Raw genomic sequence first — 17,627 nt, forward strand, 5'->3', positions numbered from 1 at the left:
TTTCAAAATACTTCATGCACGTAACTGGACAAAATCAGGAGAATATATATTTCTAATAAGGAAAGAGATTGTAAATAAATGCTTTATGGATTTGGTTTCTTGTCCCCCAATTGTTCTAGCCTTCTCCTAATAGAACAAACATTATCATTTAACAAGTAATATTTTGAATGATTTTGTAATTATACATATTTCAGAACATGACAGAAAACAAAACATTAACCCAAATACTTCAGTAAGATAAAAAAAACTGGGTTTCTTGTCATAAAGGTAGTAAGACAGGTAATAGGTTAAAAGTAGATTACTGAATCAGAGTTTGAAACTGTAAACACAACATTGTATTTGTTATTTCAAACTCGATTTTTAGGAAGTTTTGTTACAGCTCTCTTTAAGCGCTTCACCATACTTTCAACCATGCAATTCTTTTCATATGTTACCTGTAGAACATGGTCAGCATTGCTAAGAGATCATAGTGCCATATGCATGTCAGACATAATGTGATTTGTAAGGGAGTCATTGACAGTGACCCATATGTAAGTTGATACACTGTTCGTACAGCGCATCACCTCCCTTCTTTATCTGTATGAAATAAAACCCTTGATCATGGTTCCACATACAGTACCCCCCCAGCTGTCATATGTATATGTTCTATTTATGTGCAAATGTTGAATTACCATTATATTCCCTTCAGGTCATTTGGAACCAGATCCACATACACAGATGTCAGCACCTGTGTTCCACCTGCAAGAACACATAGGACTGTACCTGCAAGAAATATAAACTGAACCAAATATTGAAAAACATATAGAAGTAAAACATGAAATCATTCATTTAAATCATTCTATTTACACATAGACACGGCAGACAGAGAAATGATTTCAAAAGTGAGTCAGGAGGTTGGTAAGAGGATGTAGGGCTTGCGGTCGGGGGAGGGGAGAGGATGTAGATGGGAGAAGGGACCCAGCAGAGTGAACCAGAATGCCTGCTCTGGTTTCACATTCCACCCACCCACCCACACACACCATGCAGGGCAGGGGGCAGCAGCCTGGCAGGCCCTTTGCCCATCTGGGAGCATTTCCTTTCTGCAGGCTGTTTCCCTATCTCACCCCACAGGGAGAGGAAGAGGATGATAGAGTTGATGGTATAGAACAGAGTACTCATGTTTCTTTTATTGGGAGAGAATATATGAACATCCTAAAACTAGTTGGAAATAAAATTAGGTGATACTAGTGATGCTGATTTGATAGCACGGAAAAGGACCCTGTCACGTTCCTCGGTGTCCACAGTAGCTGCTTATGAACAGAGACCACTACAATTAGATTTATAAATGACTTTAAATCTCTCTCTCTCTCAGAAATATGCTTCACAGAATACTAGAGAGCTATGGAAAGTACTGGGAAAAGTACTGTACCATCAAAATGGTAAACTTGAAAAATGAGAAGAATTACAATTGGCATGTTAGATTGAGAAGGGACAAGACAAGGCAGAGATAGAGCAGAGGGGAAGCGGATGTAGGAGAGAGGGCCAGAGGGGAGGGCATCAGGGCGTTATCATGAGTTACGGGCAGAGAAGAATTTCACCTACCTCCAAAAGAACCTGGGCAGTGGTAGAAGCAAAAGAGACCCGAAGAAGAGAGGAATGTTGACTGAAATCATGAAAGCAGCAATGGATTTGATAACTGACTGGCTTAATGGCTAACACAGCTGAAACATACCGACATGGTGCCAGGCTTGACTCATTTAACTTCAATTTGTACCTTCTGGACTCTCTTAAATAAGAAATTCCCTCACAGACCTTGTACAGATACTGTTCTGTGAATTCAGACACCCCACAGGCCACGGGTTCCCAAACCAGCCACGTTCCTGCGAGTCTTGGGCTGCTAGAGAGATGGGGTGATGTCCTGACCTCACTCCCTGCCAACCGGAGATCTGGGCAAGGGACCTGACTTCTGTGCACCTCATGGTAATTCCTGCCCTGATGGAACCAATGAAGACTGAATATAAAAACCATCACGTATGTGGAGAACTGAGCGTGGGTAGGGCCCACTGCATGCGCTGCGTGGATGGCCATTGTCCTCGTGCCCACCCCAGGCTGCAGAAAGCCCCTCTCACGTGAGGAGCCAGCAGAGAGGGTCTTCATGCTGCCTCCGTCCACAATCTGAAAGGATCTGCTTGTTTCTTTCTGCATCTTCAAACGTAGTTTCCCTTACTACAGCGTCACCCATGAAACTAATGCAGCCCCTCCTTGGCTGCCCCCTCTTCCCTCCCCACCTGCCAGCCCCTCCCACCCCACACATATCCTTCTGGGCTTCTTTGCTGTCTACGCTTGCTCCTTGGTGATCCCAAGGATCGCCATTAGTGCCCGATCGCCATTAGTGCCCGATTTCTATTTCTAGTCTAGATTCTGGGCTCCAAACTCCAGTGTCTCCACTCAAATGTGCCACATCTGTCTTAAGCCAAGCACGTGTGAAATGAACTATTCAAATACATGCTAGTGAGCCCGTGAAGGGATGGGACTCAAAGACCCCAAAGGCCAGAATCCTCCTCCCTCTCATCAGTGGACCCAGCACAACAAGTGGCATGTCAGTAACAGTCGGTGGCCTTTTGTCACTGTGAAATTGTCTGCGGATCTGTGTTCCCTGCTCTTGAGTGTCCTCTCAAGGGCAGACACCCCATCCCACACACCTCCAGTTCCCTTGAAGAACCTCCTGCCATGCCTTGCACAGGGTAAGTGTGGATTAACTGCCAGTCAAGTTGAATTTTCATTCGTCAGATGTTCAAATTTCCATTCCAAGAAGCTTCGCCCCCAGAACAAAGGTTCCTGTGTACTTCTCTCCCAAAGCCATCAAGGCCCCCAAACAGGCACTGAAGACACACCAGCCCCTTTCTTACAGCTCTTGCCTCTGCTCCTGTGGTTTGGCACGCTTCGGCACCCTACCTCAATTCCAGGACCTCAGTGCTTGGGTGAAACCATTGTCAGTCTGCCCAGAACAGGAAACTGAAGGGGACTGAGGGCACACAGAGGCCCTCACCCGCAGGCCATTCTCAGAACCCACCTTGTTCCTTTCTGTTCTCATCTGCCCTGGGGAGCCCCGCCCCCCCCCAGTGGTCAGCTCCTTCCACATCAACATACAAGGCTTCTCTGATGTGTTCATCTTACCCTCATTGGGGGCCCCACAGGGGTGGGGACAGTCTTGGAGCCAGGCCTTGTTTGCTGGGATCCTCCTTGGCTGATGGGGGGAGCCCCACTGGGGAGGTGGTGAGTGGAAGGGAGGCTGGTGTGCGTTTCCCCTCCATGTTGCCAGTGCTCAGGCAGCCACAGGGAAAGTGAACTTGGTACCACTCCCCTACGAGGGCTCGCTCAACATTTCTTCTCCCCTCCCCACCTGCAGATCTGGCATAGGCTTTACCGGCACCCCGTACCCCCTGCCCCTACCCCGGGCCTGTGGGGTTCTGTGCAAGGCCAAGGGCTGCCTCTCACTCCACCTACTACTCAGGACAGCATATCCGAATGGAGTGAATGAGTGACATTTGTGTAGGGACAATCTGGAGTGTTTTCTGGTAATTGCCCCAGCCTTGCAGAGCTCTCCAAACTGAGTAGAATGACTGGGTCCTGGGATGGGCTGGGACAGAGGAGAAGACAATACAGAGCATGGGAATGTTCAGAAAATAGTTACTGGCTGTGGGACAGGGGCTACATGTCTAGCCCAGAGGCAGTAATTTGTGTTAGAAATGTTGTACTTAAAATTAAGTTTGGTTGTGCTGATAGAATATCATTCTGTGTCCCTCTTCTTCTTCTTCTTCTTTTTTTTAAAAGATTTTACTGATTTGTTTGTCAAAGAGAGAGAGAGTACACACAAGCAGGCAGTGGCAGGCTCCCTGCCAAGCAAGGAGCCCGATGCAGGACTCGATCCCAGGACCCTGGGATCATGACCCGAGCCAAAGGCAGCGGCTCAACCAACTGAGCCATCCAGGCTTCCCTATGTGTCCCTCTTCTTAATATTTAATAATTACTAAGTGCTTATTGTGGAGTATTTGTGGTTCAAATCCTACTCAAATCAATTCTAAAGGACAGTTATAAGCCTGCCTGGGATTTTTATTGAGTATTACTTAAAATAAGTGGACCATTAATTAAGAGTTAGAAACAGTTTTGTTATACTGAGATTTTTCTTATAACAGCACTTCCAAAAGGCCAGCTCTAAAGTCCTTGACACATCATATAATCTGAAACAGCATACATTTCATGAATCAGTCTTGGTTGGTCTGATGGTATAAGGTCGTAAAGCCCAATATCAACACCTATTTGATCCTGCAGGTACAGGGCAAAGGAATACTGGGAAAAGAGAGCAATATCTCTGAGAGGTATGTTTTTTATCATATCAGGTAAACAAACAAATAAACCCTCTTGGGAGGAAAGGGGTTAGTAAAATAATGGAATATCTGCTGAGTAGATACAGATAAGATAAGGGTCTGCAAAAGAGGTACGTAAGGTGGAAAAAGCAGTGTGTCTTTTCTCAATGTTTTTTGATCTTTTTAAATTTATTTTATACATATGTATTTTCCCTTTGGGAATCTCTTTTTTGCAATAGATTTCTCTTTGTTTGTGTGAAGTGGAAGCCTATTCGCAGTCTCAAATTTTTTTCCTTGCCAAAAATTATTGAGTTACTTGGATGTTCCTGTTGGAGTTAGTACCAGCACTGCCCTTTGCCATGAACTGAAGTAATAATGGTTTTCCTATCAGCAGTAGTCCAGGAATCTGCTTGGCGTACCAGAAGTCTCACTCAGGATGTCTTAGGTCGGATTGCTGATATGCATGTGCACCGTGGCTCTGAGATGTGAGGCAGATCCCTTGAAGCTTACACATAAACAGATGACAGCCTGAGCCAGCCCTTTTTCTCTAACCTGCTTACCTGTGTCCTCACTTTGTGGGCCCTGTCGTTTACGGAGACATGCTACAGAGTCAGAACAGTGGGTCCTATTGTAGTGGACTGGACTTCAGCCTGGCACATCAGTTCCCCTGTCACTGGCTATAGAGCTATAGGGGCTGGACTTGACCTCCGTGGCAGCACCTTGCCAGCAGTTTAAGTTCAATCAAGTCACGTAATGCTCTGAGTCCCAGTTTCCTCTTCTGCGAAATAAGAATGACAATTAGTACCTACTCTTGCTCACAGAATTGTTCCTTAACTCTACTGTTCATCCATTCGATAAACATTTATTGAGAATTTACCTACTTATAAGGCGGGTGGACAAGGATAAATGAAACAGGGTATATGCCCTGGAGGAGCTCTTTTTCAGGTGTTGAATGGATTAAAGAAATACACACATTAAGAAAACAACTCTACTTCATATCCATTTGGCAGGCTATCATTTTTTTAAAAATGGGAAAATGGCAAGAGTTGACAAGGATGTGGAGAAATTAGAAGCCTGGTGCATCGCTGGCGGGAATGTCGTGGTATAGTCACTGTGGAAAACAGTGTGGTGGTTTTTCAAAAAGTTGAAAATAGAATTATCGTATGACCCAGTGTTTCTACTTCTGGACATATACCTCAAAGAATTGAAAGCGGAGACTCAGAGACTTGTACAGCAATGTTCATAGCGGCATTATTCAAAAGAGCCGTAGGTGAAAGGAACCTAAGTATGCATCAACAGAAGGATAAGCAAAATGTAATATATGCAAACAACTAAAGATATTCATCCTTAAACAGAAATGAAAGTATGACACATGCTAAAACACGGATGAATTTGGAAACACCGTGCTTAGTGAAAAAAGCCAGACACAAAAGGACAGACGTTGGATGATTCCACGTAAACGAGGTGCCTAGAATTGGCCAGCTCTTAGAGACAGAAAGTGGAATAGAAGTGACCTTGGAGGGGCGCCTGGGTGGCTCAGTGGGTTAAGCCGCTGCCTTTGGCTCAGGTCATGGTCTCAGGGTCCTGGGATCGAGCCCCGCATCTGGCTCCTTGCTCTGTGGGGAGCCTGCTTCTCTCTCTGCCTCTGCCGGCCTCTCTGCCTGCTTGTGATCTCTGTCTCTCTCTCTCTCTCTCTGTCAAATAAATAAATAAATAAATAAAATCTTAAAAAAAAAAAAAAAGAAGTGACCATAGACTGGGGGTAGTGAGAGAGGAATGGAGAGCTAGTGTTTAATGGATATAGAGTTTCAGTTTGGGATGACTGAGAAGTTCTGGTGATAGCTGCACAACATTGTGAATTTACTTAGAACTACTAAATCATACACTTAGAACTTGTTTAAATGGTAAATTTGATATTATATATATTTTGTAATTAAAAAAAAAAACTTCATAATCCCTAAAATGCTATCCAGATGCAGGATGGTTAACTTGAGTTAGGATTCATGAGATTCAGTTTATAATCAATCCCTCTTTGAAAAAGGGTGGTATGAGTAGAATTACTTTGTCATTATTTATTCTACGATATTGAGGAACAAGCATCCATTCAGATAAACTTTAATCATAATTTATTTATGCCCTATCCTTTTCCAAAAAGAATTTGAGGTAATTTACTCTCAACGTGTCAGAGTAATGAATGAGGTCAGATCCAACTGACATAAGACGAAATATAGAACCTGAGAAACAAAAGAAGAAGAGAGGGAACAGATGGCACATGGGCAACAGCAAAAGTCTCAACTGTGAGCCTTCCAGGAGCCAGGGAAGAGTTTCTGTTCATCAGACCTTTTCTTAATGTGTGAAATACCATTGGTTTCAACAGGATCATTGTTCGAGTCTGTGCTGTTCACGGTGTTACCATTTACAGTTCTGAGAATTGATTGTGTCATGACAGAACACCTAATCGAAACAGAAAGATGTAGAATGAAGAACATCTTTTCTTAAGTCCGAGCCCGCAGGGCCTGTTCTGTTCTTAAGGAAACTGGCTCCTGGACAGTGGCCTGACCTTCTGGCCAAAGCATCTCGTGCCCCTTCCCCTGGGCTCCTGCATTGAGTCTATGCTGTAGCCTGGCAGGACCAGGATCTCCTCCATCTGGGGTCCCCCCTGCCTCCCTGGCTCCCCATCCAGCCCCCTCCCCAGCAGCATGGTTCCTGCCAGGCCCCCATGTGGCCAGAATTCCCACACCCTACTCATGTTTCCTTCTTCATGGAACACCCTACTGCCTTCCTGGCCAAGCCCTCACCTCTTCCAGAGGTTGGTTCAGATTTCCCCTGCTCCGGGACATCTCCAACCCACACTCACTCCCCTCTCTTTGCTGTCCAGGTGCCCTCTTCAGTTACACATTAGCTAGTTAGTTCATTGGGGATGTGATGAACAGAAAGTCTTGTGAGAGATGAAGAGCAAGTTGTGATTAGACCAAAGACCACATCATACATTTTATTAGAAATGGTAATATATTTAGGAAGTGTTCACTGAGAGCCAGCACAGATACTCAGGCTTATCTAATTTGGCCTTTTGACACATAAAGAAATGAGCACCCTGGGAAAGAAAGTGACTTGCTCAAGGTCACCTTGTATATTGGAGGTGGAAATAGACTTGAAAACCTAATGTCCTGAAACCCAGTATTTTTAAAATAGCATACTAGTTTCATTTTAATTTGTGTTTTATTTAGTAATCAGGAGATAGGACTTTGGATGTATTCTAAACACAGGCAGAGAGGGGCAACGTAACAGTGTGAAGAATATTGGCTTTGCCAAAGGCAATGATATTTGGCAAGTCACTTTGAGGCTCTCGAACTCTTATTTTTTCATCTGCAAAATAAGGACGAATTCAATGGTCTTGAAGGTTATATTTGCTTCTAGCATTTTTTGAACCTATGAGACCATTGGCTCAGCACCACCAAAGAATTTATGAGTACTGGTAGAGCATACGTGTCTCGCTTCATTTTCTCCTTCTACTGTTCCCCTCAGCCTGAGACATACTTCTTTCAGATGTTCCCCTTGCTTCCTTTCTTTTTTAAACTCAGCTTAAACTTCACTCAATGCAAAATTGGCAGTGTTTCCTGCTACCCTTGGCTTAATTTCAGCCCCTTTTCTGCACCTAACTCCTCTGACTGACGTGTACCTTATCACACTGTATTGATTTTCTTGCCTCTGCTACTAGACTGCAAACTAAGACCTAGCATTATGGTGAGCTTCTTGAGCTCAAGTGGCTATAATGGTGCCTATAACCAATAAATGTTTGGTAAATGGATCTAATGGTTTTTGCCTGGGAAGTAAGGACAAGACTGTGGTACCAATTCCATTCAAAGCTGTTAGAGTTTTCATGGAAAAGGGAGACTTGGAACTGAGTTTTCAAGAGTGATTAGAATTTGAAAGGGAGTGTAAAATAATAACATGGGTTTAAGAAAGTAAAGGCAGAGGGGAGGGAAGGAGGTGGCTAAAGGAATGGGGTCAGATCAGTGTTACTTGTTCAAACAGCAGAATGTCGGCAATAGGTTGTCTGGGGTGCTTGTGCGAATGACAGAGTCTACCTGTGACACCCACATGTTATTCCCCATTCTGGATCTGTCGGTCCAGATCTACTTTTAGAACAAGATCCCCAAGTAGATTCTTATCACATGAGTGGAGAGTCTTGAAATCCTGGAAGGAACTTTGGCGATTGTGGGCAATTGGAAACTACTTTAAGTTTCTGAAGAGGGGGAATGACGGCATGATGGAAATGGAGCTTTAGGAAGGGCATAGACGAGTAGTCTGCAAAATAGATTGGTGGGAGGGAGCCCTCAGAGGCCAGGGGAGCTGTCAGGAGTGCACCAAGGTATTCCAGATAAGAGGAGTGGAAGGCTTGCTTTCTCTTGGCCACACCAGAAATGGTGAATAAAAGGTGACTCCAAAAGGCATGTTGAGAAATGAAATAATGAGGCTTGGCTCCAGATAGGTTAAATAAGCAGTAATGGTAGGGAGGAGTTTGAAATGACAACTGTGCTTTAGGGACCGAGGAAATGGTGCCTACTTCTGTCTAATGAGTTCTGTTTCAATCCAAGGTGATTGAGGAGTCTGGCAGGCATCCAGCTGACAAGTGTGTCAACATGGGCTTGAGTATAACCAAAGGTCTGGGAGGAAGATCATGGTGTGGGAGGGTCAATAGCATGAAAGAAGAGGAAAGAGGAAGTTGAAACCTGATCTCAGAGCTGTGGGAGCAGCAATAGGAGCAGGAAGAGGAGGCAAAGAGGGAATAGGGAAGAAACAGAGAGGTGGGTGGTGAATGGAAGTTGAGTAATAAAGAGAAACCAAAGGGAGAAAAATGCTTAAGAAGGTGAGTATCCATTATGTCAGATGTGCTAGAGTTTGAGAAGAATAAGAACAGTCCTTTCAACTTGGCAAAAAGGATTTTAGATGAAAACTAACTGTTAAAAAGGAAAAATCTGTAATACTTTCTGGTATGTATGCCATGATCTCTCATACCAGAAGTATATAAAAACTCTTGATGGCAAATTGTGTTGACAATTAAATGAGCAAAAATAAAAATATACTTCAGACAGGCTGGTTTCCGAAAGAATACTCTTTCTTCTATTAGAGAGCTAGGAAATGGGGAGGGAAGAAGGAAGGGATTAGGATGCATGGACAAAGAAGAAACATCAGAAAATCCTGACATGTATGTACATTAATGATCTTACTTACAAAATAGGGTTGCATTCAGCTTTTATTTTTTATTTTTAAAAATTTTTTTTTTTATTTGAGAGAGAGAACAGAGAGAGAGAAAGAGCAGGAGCGGGCCAGGGTGGGTAGTGAGGGGCAGAGGGAGAGGGAGAAGCAGACTCCCTGCTGAGCAGGGAGCCTGAGGTGGGGCTTGATCCCAGGACCCTGGAATCATGAACTGAGCTGAAGGCAGACGCTTAACTGACCCAGGCATCCTGCATTCAGTTTTTTTTTTTTTTTAATTTTATTTATTTATTTGAGAGAGAGACAGAGTGAGAGAGCATGAGAAGGGAGTTCAGAGGGAGAAGCAGACTCCCCATGGAGATGGGAGCCTGCTGTGGGACTTGATCCCATGACTCTGGGATCATGAGCTGAGCTGAAGGCAGTTGCCCAACCAATTGAACCATCCAGGTGCCCCTGCATTCAGTTTTTAAACGAAGTTCAATTCTTTCCCCTTGGTTATGGTGTCATCTGAAAAAAACATGAGATGTCATATAGAATGCAACCAGATATCTAAAACTCTGTTTTTATGGTGCCTTGAAATACGGCTTCAGAGAAGAAACAGTTCTTTAAAACATTACACTTTCATTTCCTCCTTAATGACCTCAGGATCAGGAGGTGGAGGGAGATCCACTTTTAAATGTAAAGCAAAGCAATGAAATGTACACTAGTGCAGAGTTCATTACTGCAGACTGTTCTGGCATGGTCAACTCCATTTGGTGCCCTAATTACAGTGCTCTACCTCTGGATAGCTATCCATCAGGACATAAGTTGCTCTAGGTGTTCAAAGGTTTTTACATTATTTAAGTACTTTTCATATTTTCTGCTCTTCATCTACATTATATATACTAGATGATTGGAGATGTGAAGTCCTTGATAGCCTTTTCTACAAAGTCATGTGCTTTGGAATAATAAAGCAGACAATCATCAGAATCATAGATTTTCTCCCATTTAATAATATTATTTTTTTTAAAAAAGGCTAAGGAGAGAAAGGGAAAAGAATGGCATAACAGTGGTGTGAAGGCTATTTAAAAAAAGAATCTGAACTGAAATCTGGGCGGATGGGTGTACAGGGGACTTCTTATCATTGGAGTTGTACCCATTGCACTTGAACAAGTAAAATGAAGCAGTTGGATGAGATCTCTAGACAGTTTCCAAACTATAAACTGGGACATGACCTGATGAAGAATTTTTTTTTCCTTCTGAGTTGTGAATATTTTCTTGTGTCAGATTCTTAAAAACTCTTAAGATTCTCTAAGTTCTTATGTAACTGTTGGGTACTAAAATTGATTTCTACCCACCACCTAGTTATTTCTGTCTTCTGACTTCATGTAATTGCCAATAGGTCCTTGAACAGATTCTCCAAGTTGCTTAAGCCCAGTGCTTCATAAGGGCTGAAGAGGCTGGCTGTACTCTGGTTTTCTATGAATACTTAACTGTGGCTATGGTCCTACTTGAGCCACAGCTCATAGAAATAGATTGGAATTGAGGCCCCTATTTCCTTCTGTCAGTAACTGTTGTCATTTTGGGATGATTATAAAAAGCAGAACCTCTTAGTGACTTTGTAGCTAAATGTGATCTTAAAGTAGCTATTTGATAGTCTCTATACTTCTTGAAATTGTATCTTCTGTCAGTGACTATCTTTTACCAGTCTTGTCTTATAATAAGCGCTTATAAATAGGCATAAAGAAGATATACAAATGGCCAACAGACACATGAAGAAATGCTCCACTGGGCATCAGGGAAATGTAAATCAAGATCACAATGAGATACCATCTCACACTGGTCAGAATGGCTAAAATGAACAGTTCAAGAAACAACAGATGCTGGTGAGGATGCAGAGAAAGGGGAACCCTCCTACACTGTTGGTGGGAATGCAAGCTGGTACAGCCACTCTGGAAAACAGTATGGAGGTTCTTCAAAAAGTTTAAAAAATAGAGCTACCCTGCAACCCAGCAATGGACTACTAGGTATTTACCCAAAGGATACAAACATAGTGATTCAAAGGGCCACATGGACCCCAATATTTATAGCAGCAATGTCCACAATAGCCAAAATATGGAAAGAGGCCAGATGTCCATTGACAGATGAATGGATGAGGAAAATATGTATATGTACAATGGAATATTACTCAGCCATCAGGAAGACTGAAATCTTGCCATTTGCAATGGTGTGGATGGAACTAGAGGGTATTATGCTAAGTGAAGTTGTCAGCCAGAGAAAGACAATTATCATATGATCTCACTGATACGTGGAATTTAAGAAACAAAGCAGATGAACATAATAGGGGAAGGGAAGGAAAAATAAAAATAAGATGAAAATAGAGAGGGAGGCAAACCTCCCTAGAGACATTGAACTCTAGGAAATAAACTGACGGTTGCTGAATGGGAGGTGAATGGGGGGGGGATGGATAATTGGGTAATGGGCATTAAGGAGGGCATGTGATGCAATGAGCACTGGTTGTTATATGCAACCGATGAATCACTGAACTCTACCTCTGAAACTAATTTAAGAAAAAGAAAAAATAGACACAAAAATTGTTATTTTAAGAAAAAATAATTGTTGAGCTAGAAGATATCTAAGTTGTTTATAATATAAACAACTTATATTTATATATATAAACTTATATTTATATATTAATATATAATTTATAATATATAAACCCCACTAGGTTTTATATAATTTAATATAATTTATATATTTTATATAATATAATATAATTTATAATATATAAACCCCACTAGGGTTTATATATTATAAATTATATATTATATATTATAACTCCAGTAACATTCATTTTAAAACGTCATGGAAACCATTTTTTAAATTATAAAACTTGGTGAAGTTTTCTTAACTGAAGACTGTAGAAGAGCATAGGGTAAAATGTAAAAATTCTCCTTCTCTGTTTTCTAGCCTTCAGTACAACTCTCCAAAAGCAATCACTGTTAACAGTGTCTTAAGTTTCTTTGCATGAATTTTCTGAGTGTACACAATTTTACATGTATATGCACACATACTCATTTTTACGTAGTCATACTATGTAAACTGTTCTTCATGTTGGTGTTTGTCTTTTTTTAAAGATTTATTTATTTTGGAGGGGGTGGGGGAGAGAGAATGAGCTGGGCAGAGAGGGGCAGAGAGAGAGAGAGATGCAGGCTGATCTCAGAAACCTGGGATCATGACCTGAGTCAAAGGCAGATGCTTATCTGACTGAGCTACCCCAGGCACCCCATGTTGTTGAAGTTCAAATAATTACAGATAGTGAACATTCTTAGAAATGAAATTATTGAACCAAGGGGCACGTGTTTTAAATTTTGATGATATATTTCCAAGTTACCTTGCACGTAGTTACATGTCTACTAATATTATCTGAGAGTGTTTCCACATTCTTATCTATTAGTCTTTCATTGAGGTTTGAAATTTCTGCCACTCTAGTAGTTGAAAATTGTTACTTCTTTTTATTATGCCCTTATTGGATTAGCATTCATTGAGCATTTTTTTCATAAGACAAATAGTCATTTCTATATATGTGTGAATTTCCTGTATTATGTCCTTTGATTATTTGTCCCTTGTCGTATCCTTTTTATGAGAGACAAAGAAACCCTTTGTTAGGATAGACTACCATTTATTCATGTATTTTTCTAATTTTTTCTAGTTCAGCTTTTTAATTTTTATTTATTTATTTTTACTTTAATTCCAGTATAATTAACATATTGTGTTATATTAGTTTCAGGTGTACAATCTAGTGATTCAGCAATTCTATACATTACTCAGTGCTCATCATGATAAGTGCACTCTTAATCCCCTTCATCTGTTTCACTCATCTTCCCACCTGCCTCCCCTCTGATAACCATCAGTTTGTTCTCTATAGTTAAGAGTCTGTTTTTGGTTTGTCTCTTTTTTTCCCTTTGTTCATTTGTTTTGTTTCTTAAATTCTACCTATGAGTGAAATCACATGGTATTTATCTTTCTGTGACTGACTTATTTACCTTAACTTTATACTCTCTAGATCCATCCATGTTGTTGCAAATGGCAAGATTTCATTTTATGACTGAGAATTATTGCACTGTAGATCTATACCACCTCCTCTTTATCTATTCATCTGTTGATGGATACTTGTACTGCTTCCATAATTTGGCAACTGTAAATAATGCTGCAATAAACATATGCATGCATATATTTTTTTGAATTAGTATTTTTGTGTTCTTCGGATAAATACCTAAGTAATGGAATTACTAGAATTCTACTTTTAATTTTTTGAGGAACCTCCATACTGTTTCTCGCAGTGGCTGCACCAGTTGGCATTCCTGCCAACAGTGCACAAGGGTTCTTTTTTCTTCACATCTTCACTAACACCTGTTGTTTCTTCTCTTTTGGATTTTAGCCACTGTGATGGGTGTGAGGTGATATCTCATTGTAGTTTTGATTTGTAGATCCCTGATGATGAGTGATGTTGAACATCTTTTCATGAGTCTGTTGGTCATCTGTGTCTTCTTTGGAGAAATGTCTGTTCATGTCTTCTGCCCATTTTTAATTAGATTATTTGGAATTCTTTTGGTGTTGAGTTGTATAAATTCTTTATGCATTTTGGATACTAACCCTTTATCAGTATGTCTTTTACAAATATCTTCTTCCATTCCATAAGTTGTCTTCTGGTTTTATTGGTTGTTTCCTTTCTGTGCAGAAGCTTCTTATTTTAATATAGTCCCAATAGTCCCAAAAGTTTATTTTTACTTTTATTTCCCTTCCCTCAGAAGACATATTTAGAATATTGTTGCTATGGCCAATGTCAGAGAAATTACTGGGATAGGCTACTTTTTAATAGATAACCTACCAACAGTTCACAGGAATCCATAAATGTATGTATTCTACACAGCATCACCAGTACAAACACTAACTCAGAAGCCTAAAAGAAAGCCCAAAAGAAAAAATGTCTGAGAAGAGAAAGAAAACAGTCTATCTGGAGATAGGTGTGGGGACTGGCCTCACTCTTCCTATTACTTTTCTACTGCTGCAAAAATATGACCACTAACTTAACAGCTTACAATTTCCTGCAAAGGGGATCCATGCACAGCATGACTGGCTTTTTGCTCAGGTCCCACAGAGCTAAAATAAAGTTGGTCAGCTGTGCTCAGTTTTCTCTTCTAAGTTGATGTGGTTGTGGCAGAATTCAGTTCCTTGCTAAAGGCCTGGGAGCTAAAGTCCTGGTTTTCTTCCTGGTTGTTAGCTGGGGGCCACTCTCAGCATCTAGAGGCACCCTGTGTTCCTTACCACATAGCCTCTTCCATCTCCAGAGCCAGCCAAGGACAGCTTCCCTTGTCTTAAATCTTTCTCATGCTTACAATCTTTCTGAATTCCAGACCCAGGTCTGATGAGTTCATGTGACTGGGAAAGCCCAAGCAGGTACTCTACCTATCTTAAGGTCCACTGATTTGGAACAAAACATATTGGCAAAGACCCTCCACAGCCGCACCCAAATTAATGGTCAGTTAATTAACTGGGAAAAGGTGCATGTACACAAGAGTTCAGGAATTGGGGGCGGCGGGGGGGGGTGTCATCATAGCATTCTGCCCACCACAGCCCTCACCTGTCTTCCTCAAGGGAAACAGACAGAGGTCATGTGTGTTGTCTGAGGAAACTAATCCTACTGAAACATTAGATGCTAGAGAAAGGGAGCATGACTGGACTCCATCTAACCTCATGCACAACAAAGTCCAGCCATGTGGGTCAAAGATCTTGATATGAGCAATGAGACAGCAGAAAGCTGCAGAGGAAATCCCAGAAACCACACGTACAATGGAGGGGTCAGGTGGGCCTTCCTGACTAAACATCCAAACCTGGCATTTCCGACTCCACAATCTCTGCCTTCTTGACCCCTTACACGGTGACCCACCAGAGAACAGGTCATTCACTGGCTATATAAATAGATTTTGAGTCCTCTAACCTTATTGTTTCTCCTTATGCCAGTGTGATCAGAGTATGCTTTTATAAGCTGTTGGCCTTGGGTGTTCAGTAGAACAGAATGAACTGACCACAACTTAAGTAGGTAGGCCACTAAGGGGAACTGCATCGATGAGCATTATTGTAAAAGAATTCTAAGGACCCCTTTGCCTCTTTCTCTTTCATATTCCCACCTGCTGCTGTGATTCAGGCGCATCATACGTGACTTGCTCGAGACGGAAGAGATTTATATAAAGGAGATTAAGAGCATAATTGATGTAAGTAGACTGTGATAGTTGACATTAAGCATGTATTCAAATTAGAGAAGTTCTTTTGCACAGAGGCTTAAAATAGTTGCCATATGTCTCTAGAATTTCCAAGAGTTCAGCTCTTATAATATCACAAGTATCTTTCCAATAAGAATAAGAACATTCTTATGACTATTGATCCGTGTAACCAAATAACTTCCAAAGGATTATATCAATTCATACTGATTTTAGCAGGGCCCAATAAGTTCTCCCTATGGTTGCCAACAATGGAAATAATCATTTGAATGCTTTTGATAATGTAATAAGGGAGAATTGTTTCAAGTAGGATATTTTCCTTGAGATTGAAAATTTGAATTTTTCCTATTTTCCTAAGGAAATAATCTTGAGAAATAAATGATCTATACGAAGAACAGAATTTTTATAATAAAATATCAGAAGGAAATAAAATCCCTAATAAAAAGGGGATGTTAATAAAGTTTGATGTTCATGCTGAATGAAATGTTGTTCAACTGCCACAAAATAATTATTTTGAATAATATGTAGCAACATTGAAAAATGCTTATAAGATTAAGTTAAAAACAGTATAAAATATGCTTTTTAAAAAGTCATGAAGAAAATATAATAAAACAATAGTAATTGCATTTGGTTGTAACATGATGGATAAGGTTTTTACTTTCACACTTGTATAACACAAACATTTAAAAAATATGCTTATTCTTTCTATAAAATGCCATTTTATTATCATTGCCATTTAAATTTAACCATCTTCTTCTGAAGATGGACACATGAAGGGAGTCATATCAAAAGAAAGCATTTGAAGAAATGACTTTCAGGAAATAAGTATGCCATATTTTCCAAATACTAAAGTTTTGGTCCCTGGAGTAGCTGATTTAGATCATCTTTTAAATGTCCCTATCTGTAAAACCTGCCTTGTTTCCTCCTTTGCAGGGCTATATCACTCCAATGGATTTTATTTGGCTGAAGCATCTGATTCCAGATGTTCTTCAGAATAACAAGGAGTTTCTCTTTGGGAATATTAGGGAACTTTATGAATTTCACAACAGGTATATAATAATTCAAACTATCAGGAAAAATGGAAAGTAAAAGAAAAATGGAAATCAGACTGATTTGTCTGAACATGTGTATATGTTGCTTAAACAAGTAGTCCAGACTCAGTGGACTTGGTTGGGATGGGATGGGGTGAGAAGGAGGGGAGAAGTGCCACAGATCTCTGAGGGAGAAGGGAAAAGACATCAGTGGAGGATGTACCAGGTGTCAGGCATTAATGTTATATTTTTTGTGTGTTTTTTTGCTTATTTACCTATTCATGTGTCTGCCTTTATTGAGGACCTGTTCTGTGTCAGGCACTGTGTTCAGCGTTGGGAATACAAAGATGACCAAGACACATGTCCACATAACTGCTATCATCGAGTTGTGCTGGGAGCTAGGGTCTTGGAAAACGCTAACTGGTCAGACAAGTTGTCCTTTTAGCCCAGGGCTGCTTGGATGTTGAGTTCTAGAGAATTAGAGGAGGAAGGGACTTTGGAGATCATTTTCCAAGCCTTTCATTTCACAGATGAACTTGTAGCTCGTTTCTTCCCTTTACTCAATATGATAACCCCAAATCACACATGTAATTGATGGGAAAGAGACTGCTTGGTGAATTGACCCACAGTTGTTTCCCAGTGCTCTCTCCTGTCCACACAACTGAAATGGAAATCTAATTTCTGCTACCTTCCCTGGAAAATTATTTAACCTCTATTACGCCTTGGGTTTCACATTTACGAAACCCTACCTTACTAGGTTTGGTGGAGGATAA

The 17,627-nt window shown here is 40.9% G+C and overlaps 1 protein-coding gene across 4 annotated transcripts in view; it reads left to right on the forward strand.

Moving 5' to 3' along the window:
* Positions 1 to 17,627, forward strand: part of LOC111151235 (MCF.2 cell line derived transforming sequence-like 2) — a 282,214-nt gene that overhangs the window by 207,075 nt on the left and 57,512 nt on the right. For all 4 annotated transcript variants that reach the window (XM_022509077.1, XM_022509067.1, XM_022509087.1 and 1 more), the window contains 2 exons: positions 15,751 to 15,817; positions 16,757 to 16,872. In XM_022509077.1, coding sequence (XP_022364785.1) covers positions 15,751 to 15,817; positions 16,757 to 16,872 — 183 coding nt within the window. The remainder of the gene's footprint in view (positions 1 to 15,750; positions 15,818 to 16,756; positions 16,873 to 17,627) is intronic.

The sequence above is a fragment of the Enhydra lutris genome, unplaced genomic scaffold (assembly GCF_002288905.1).
Source record: "Enhydra lutris kenyoni isolate GAN:26980312 unplaced genomic scaffold, ASM228890v2 scaffoldscaffold2, whole genome shotgun sequence".
Classification (NCBI taxonomy): domain Eukaryota; kingdom Metazoa; phylum Chordata; class Mammalia; order Carnivora; family Mustelidae; genus Enhydra; species Enhydra lutris.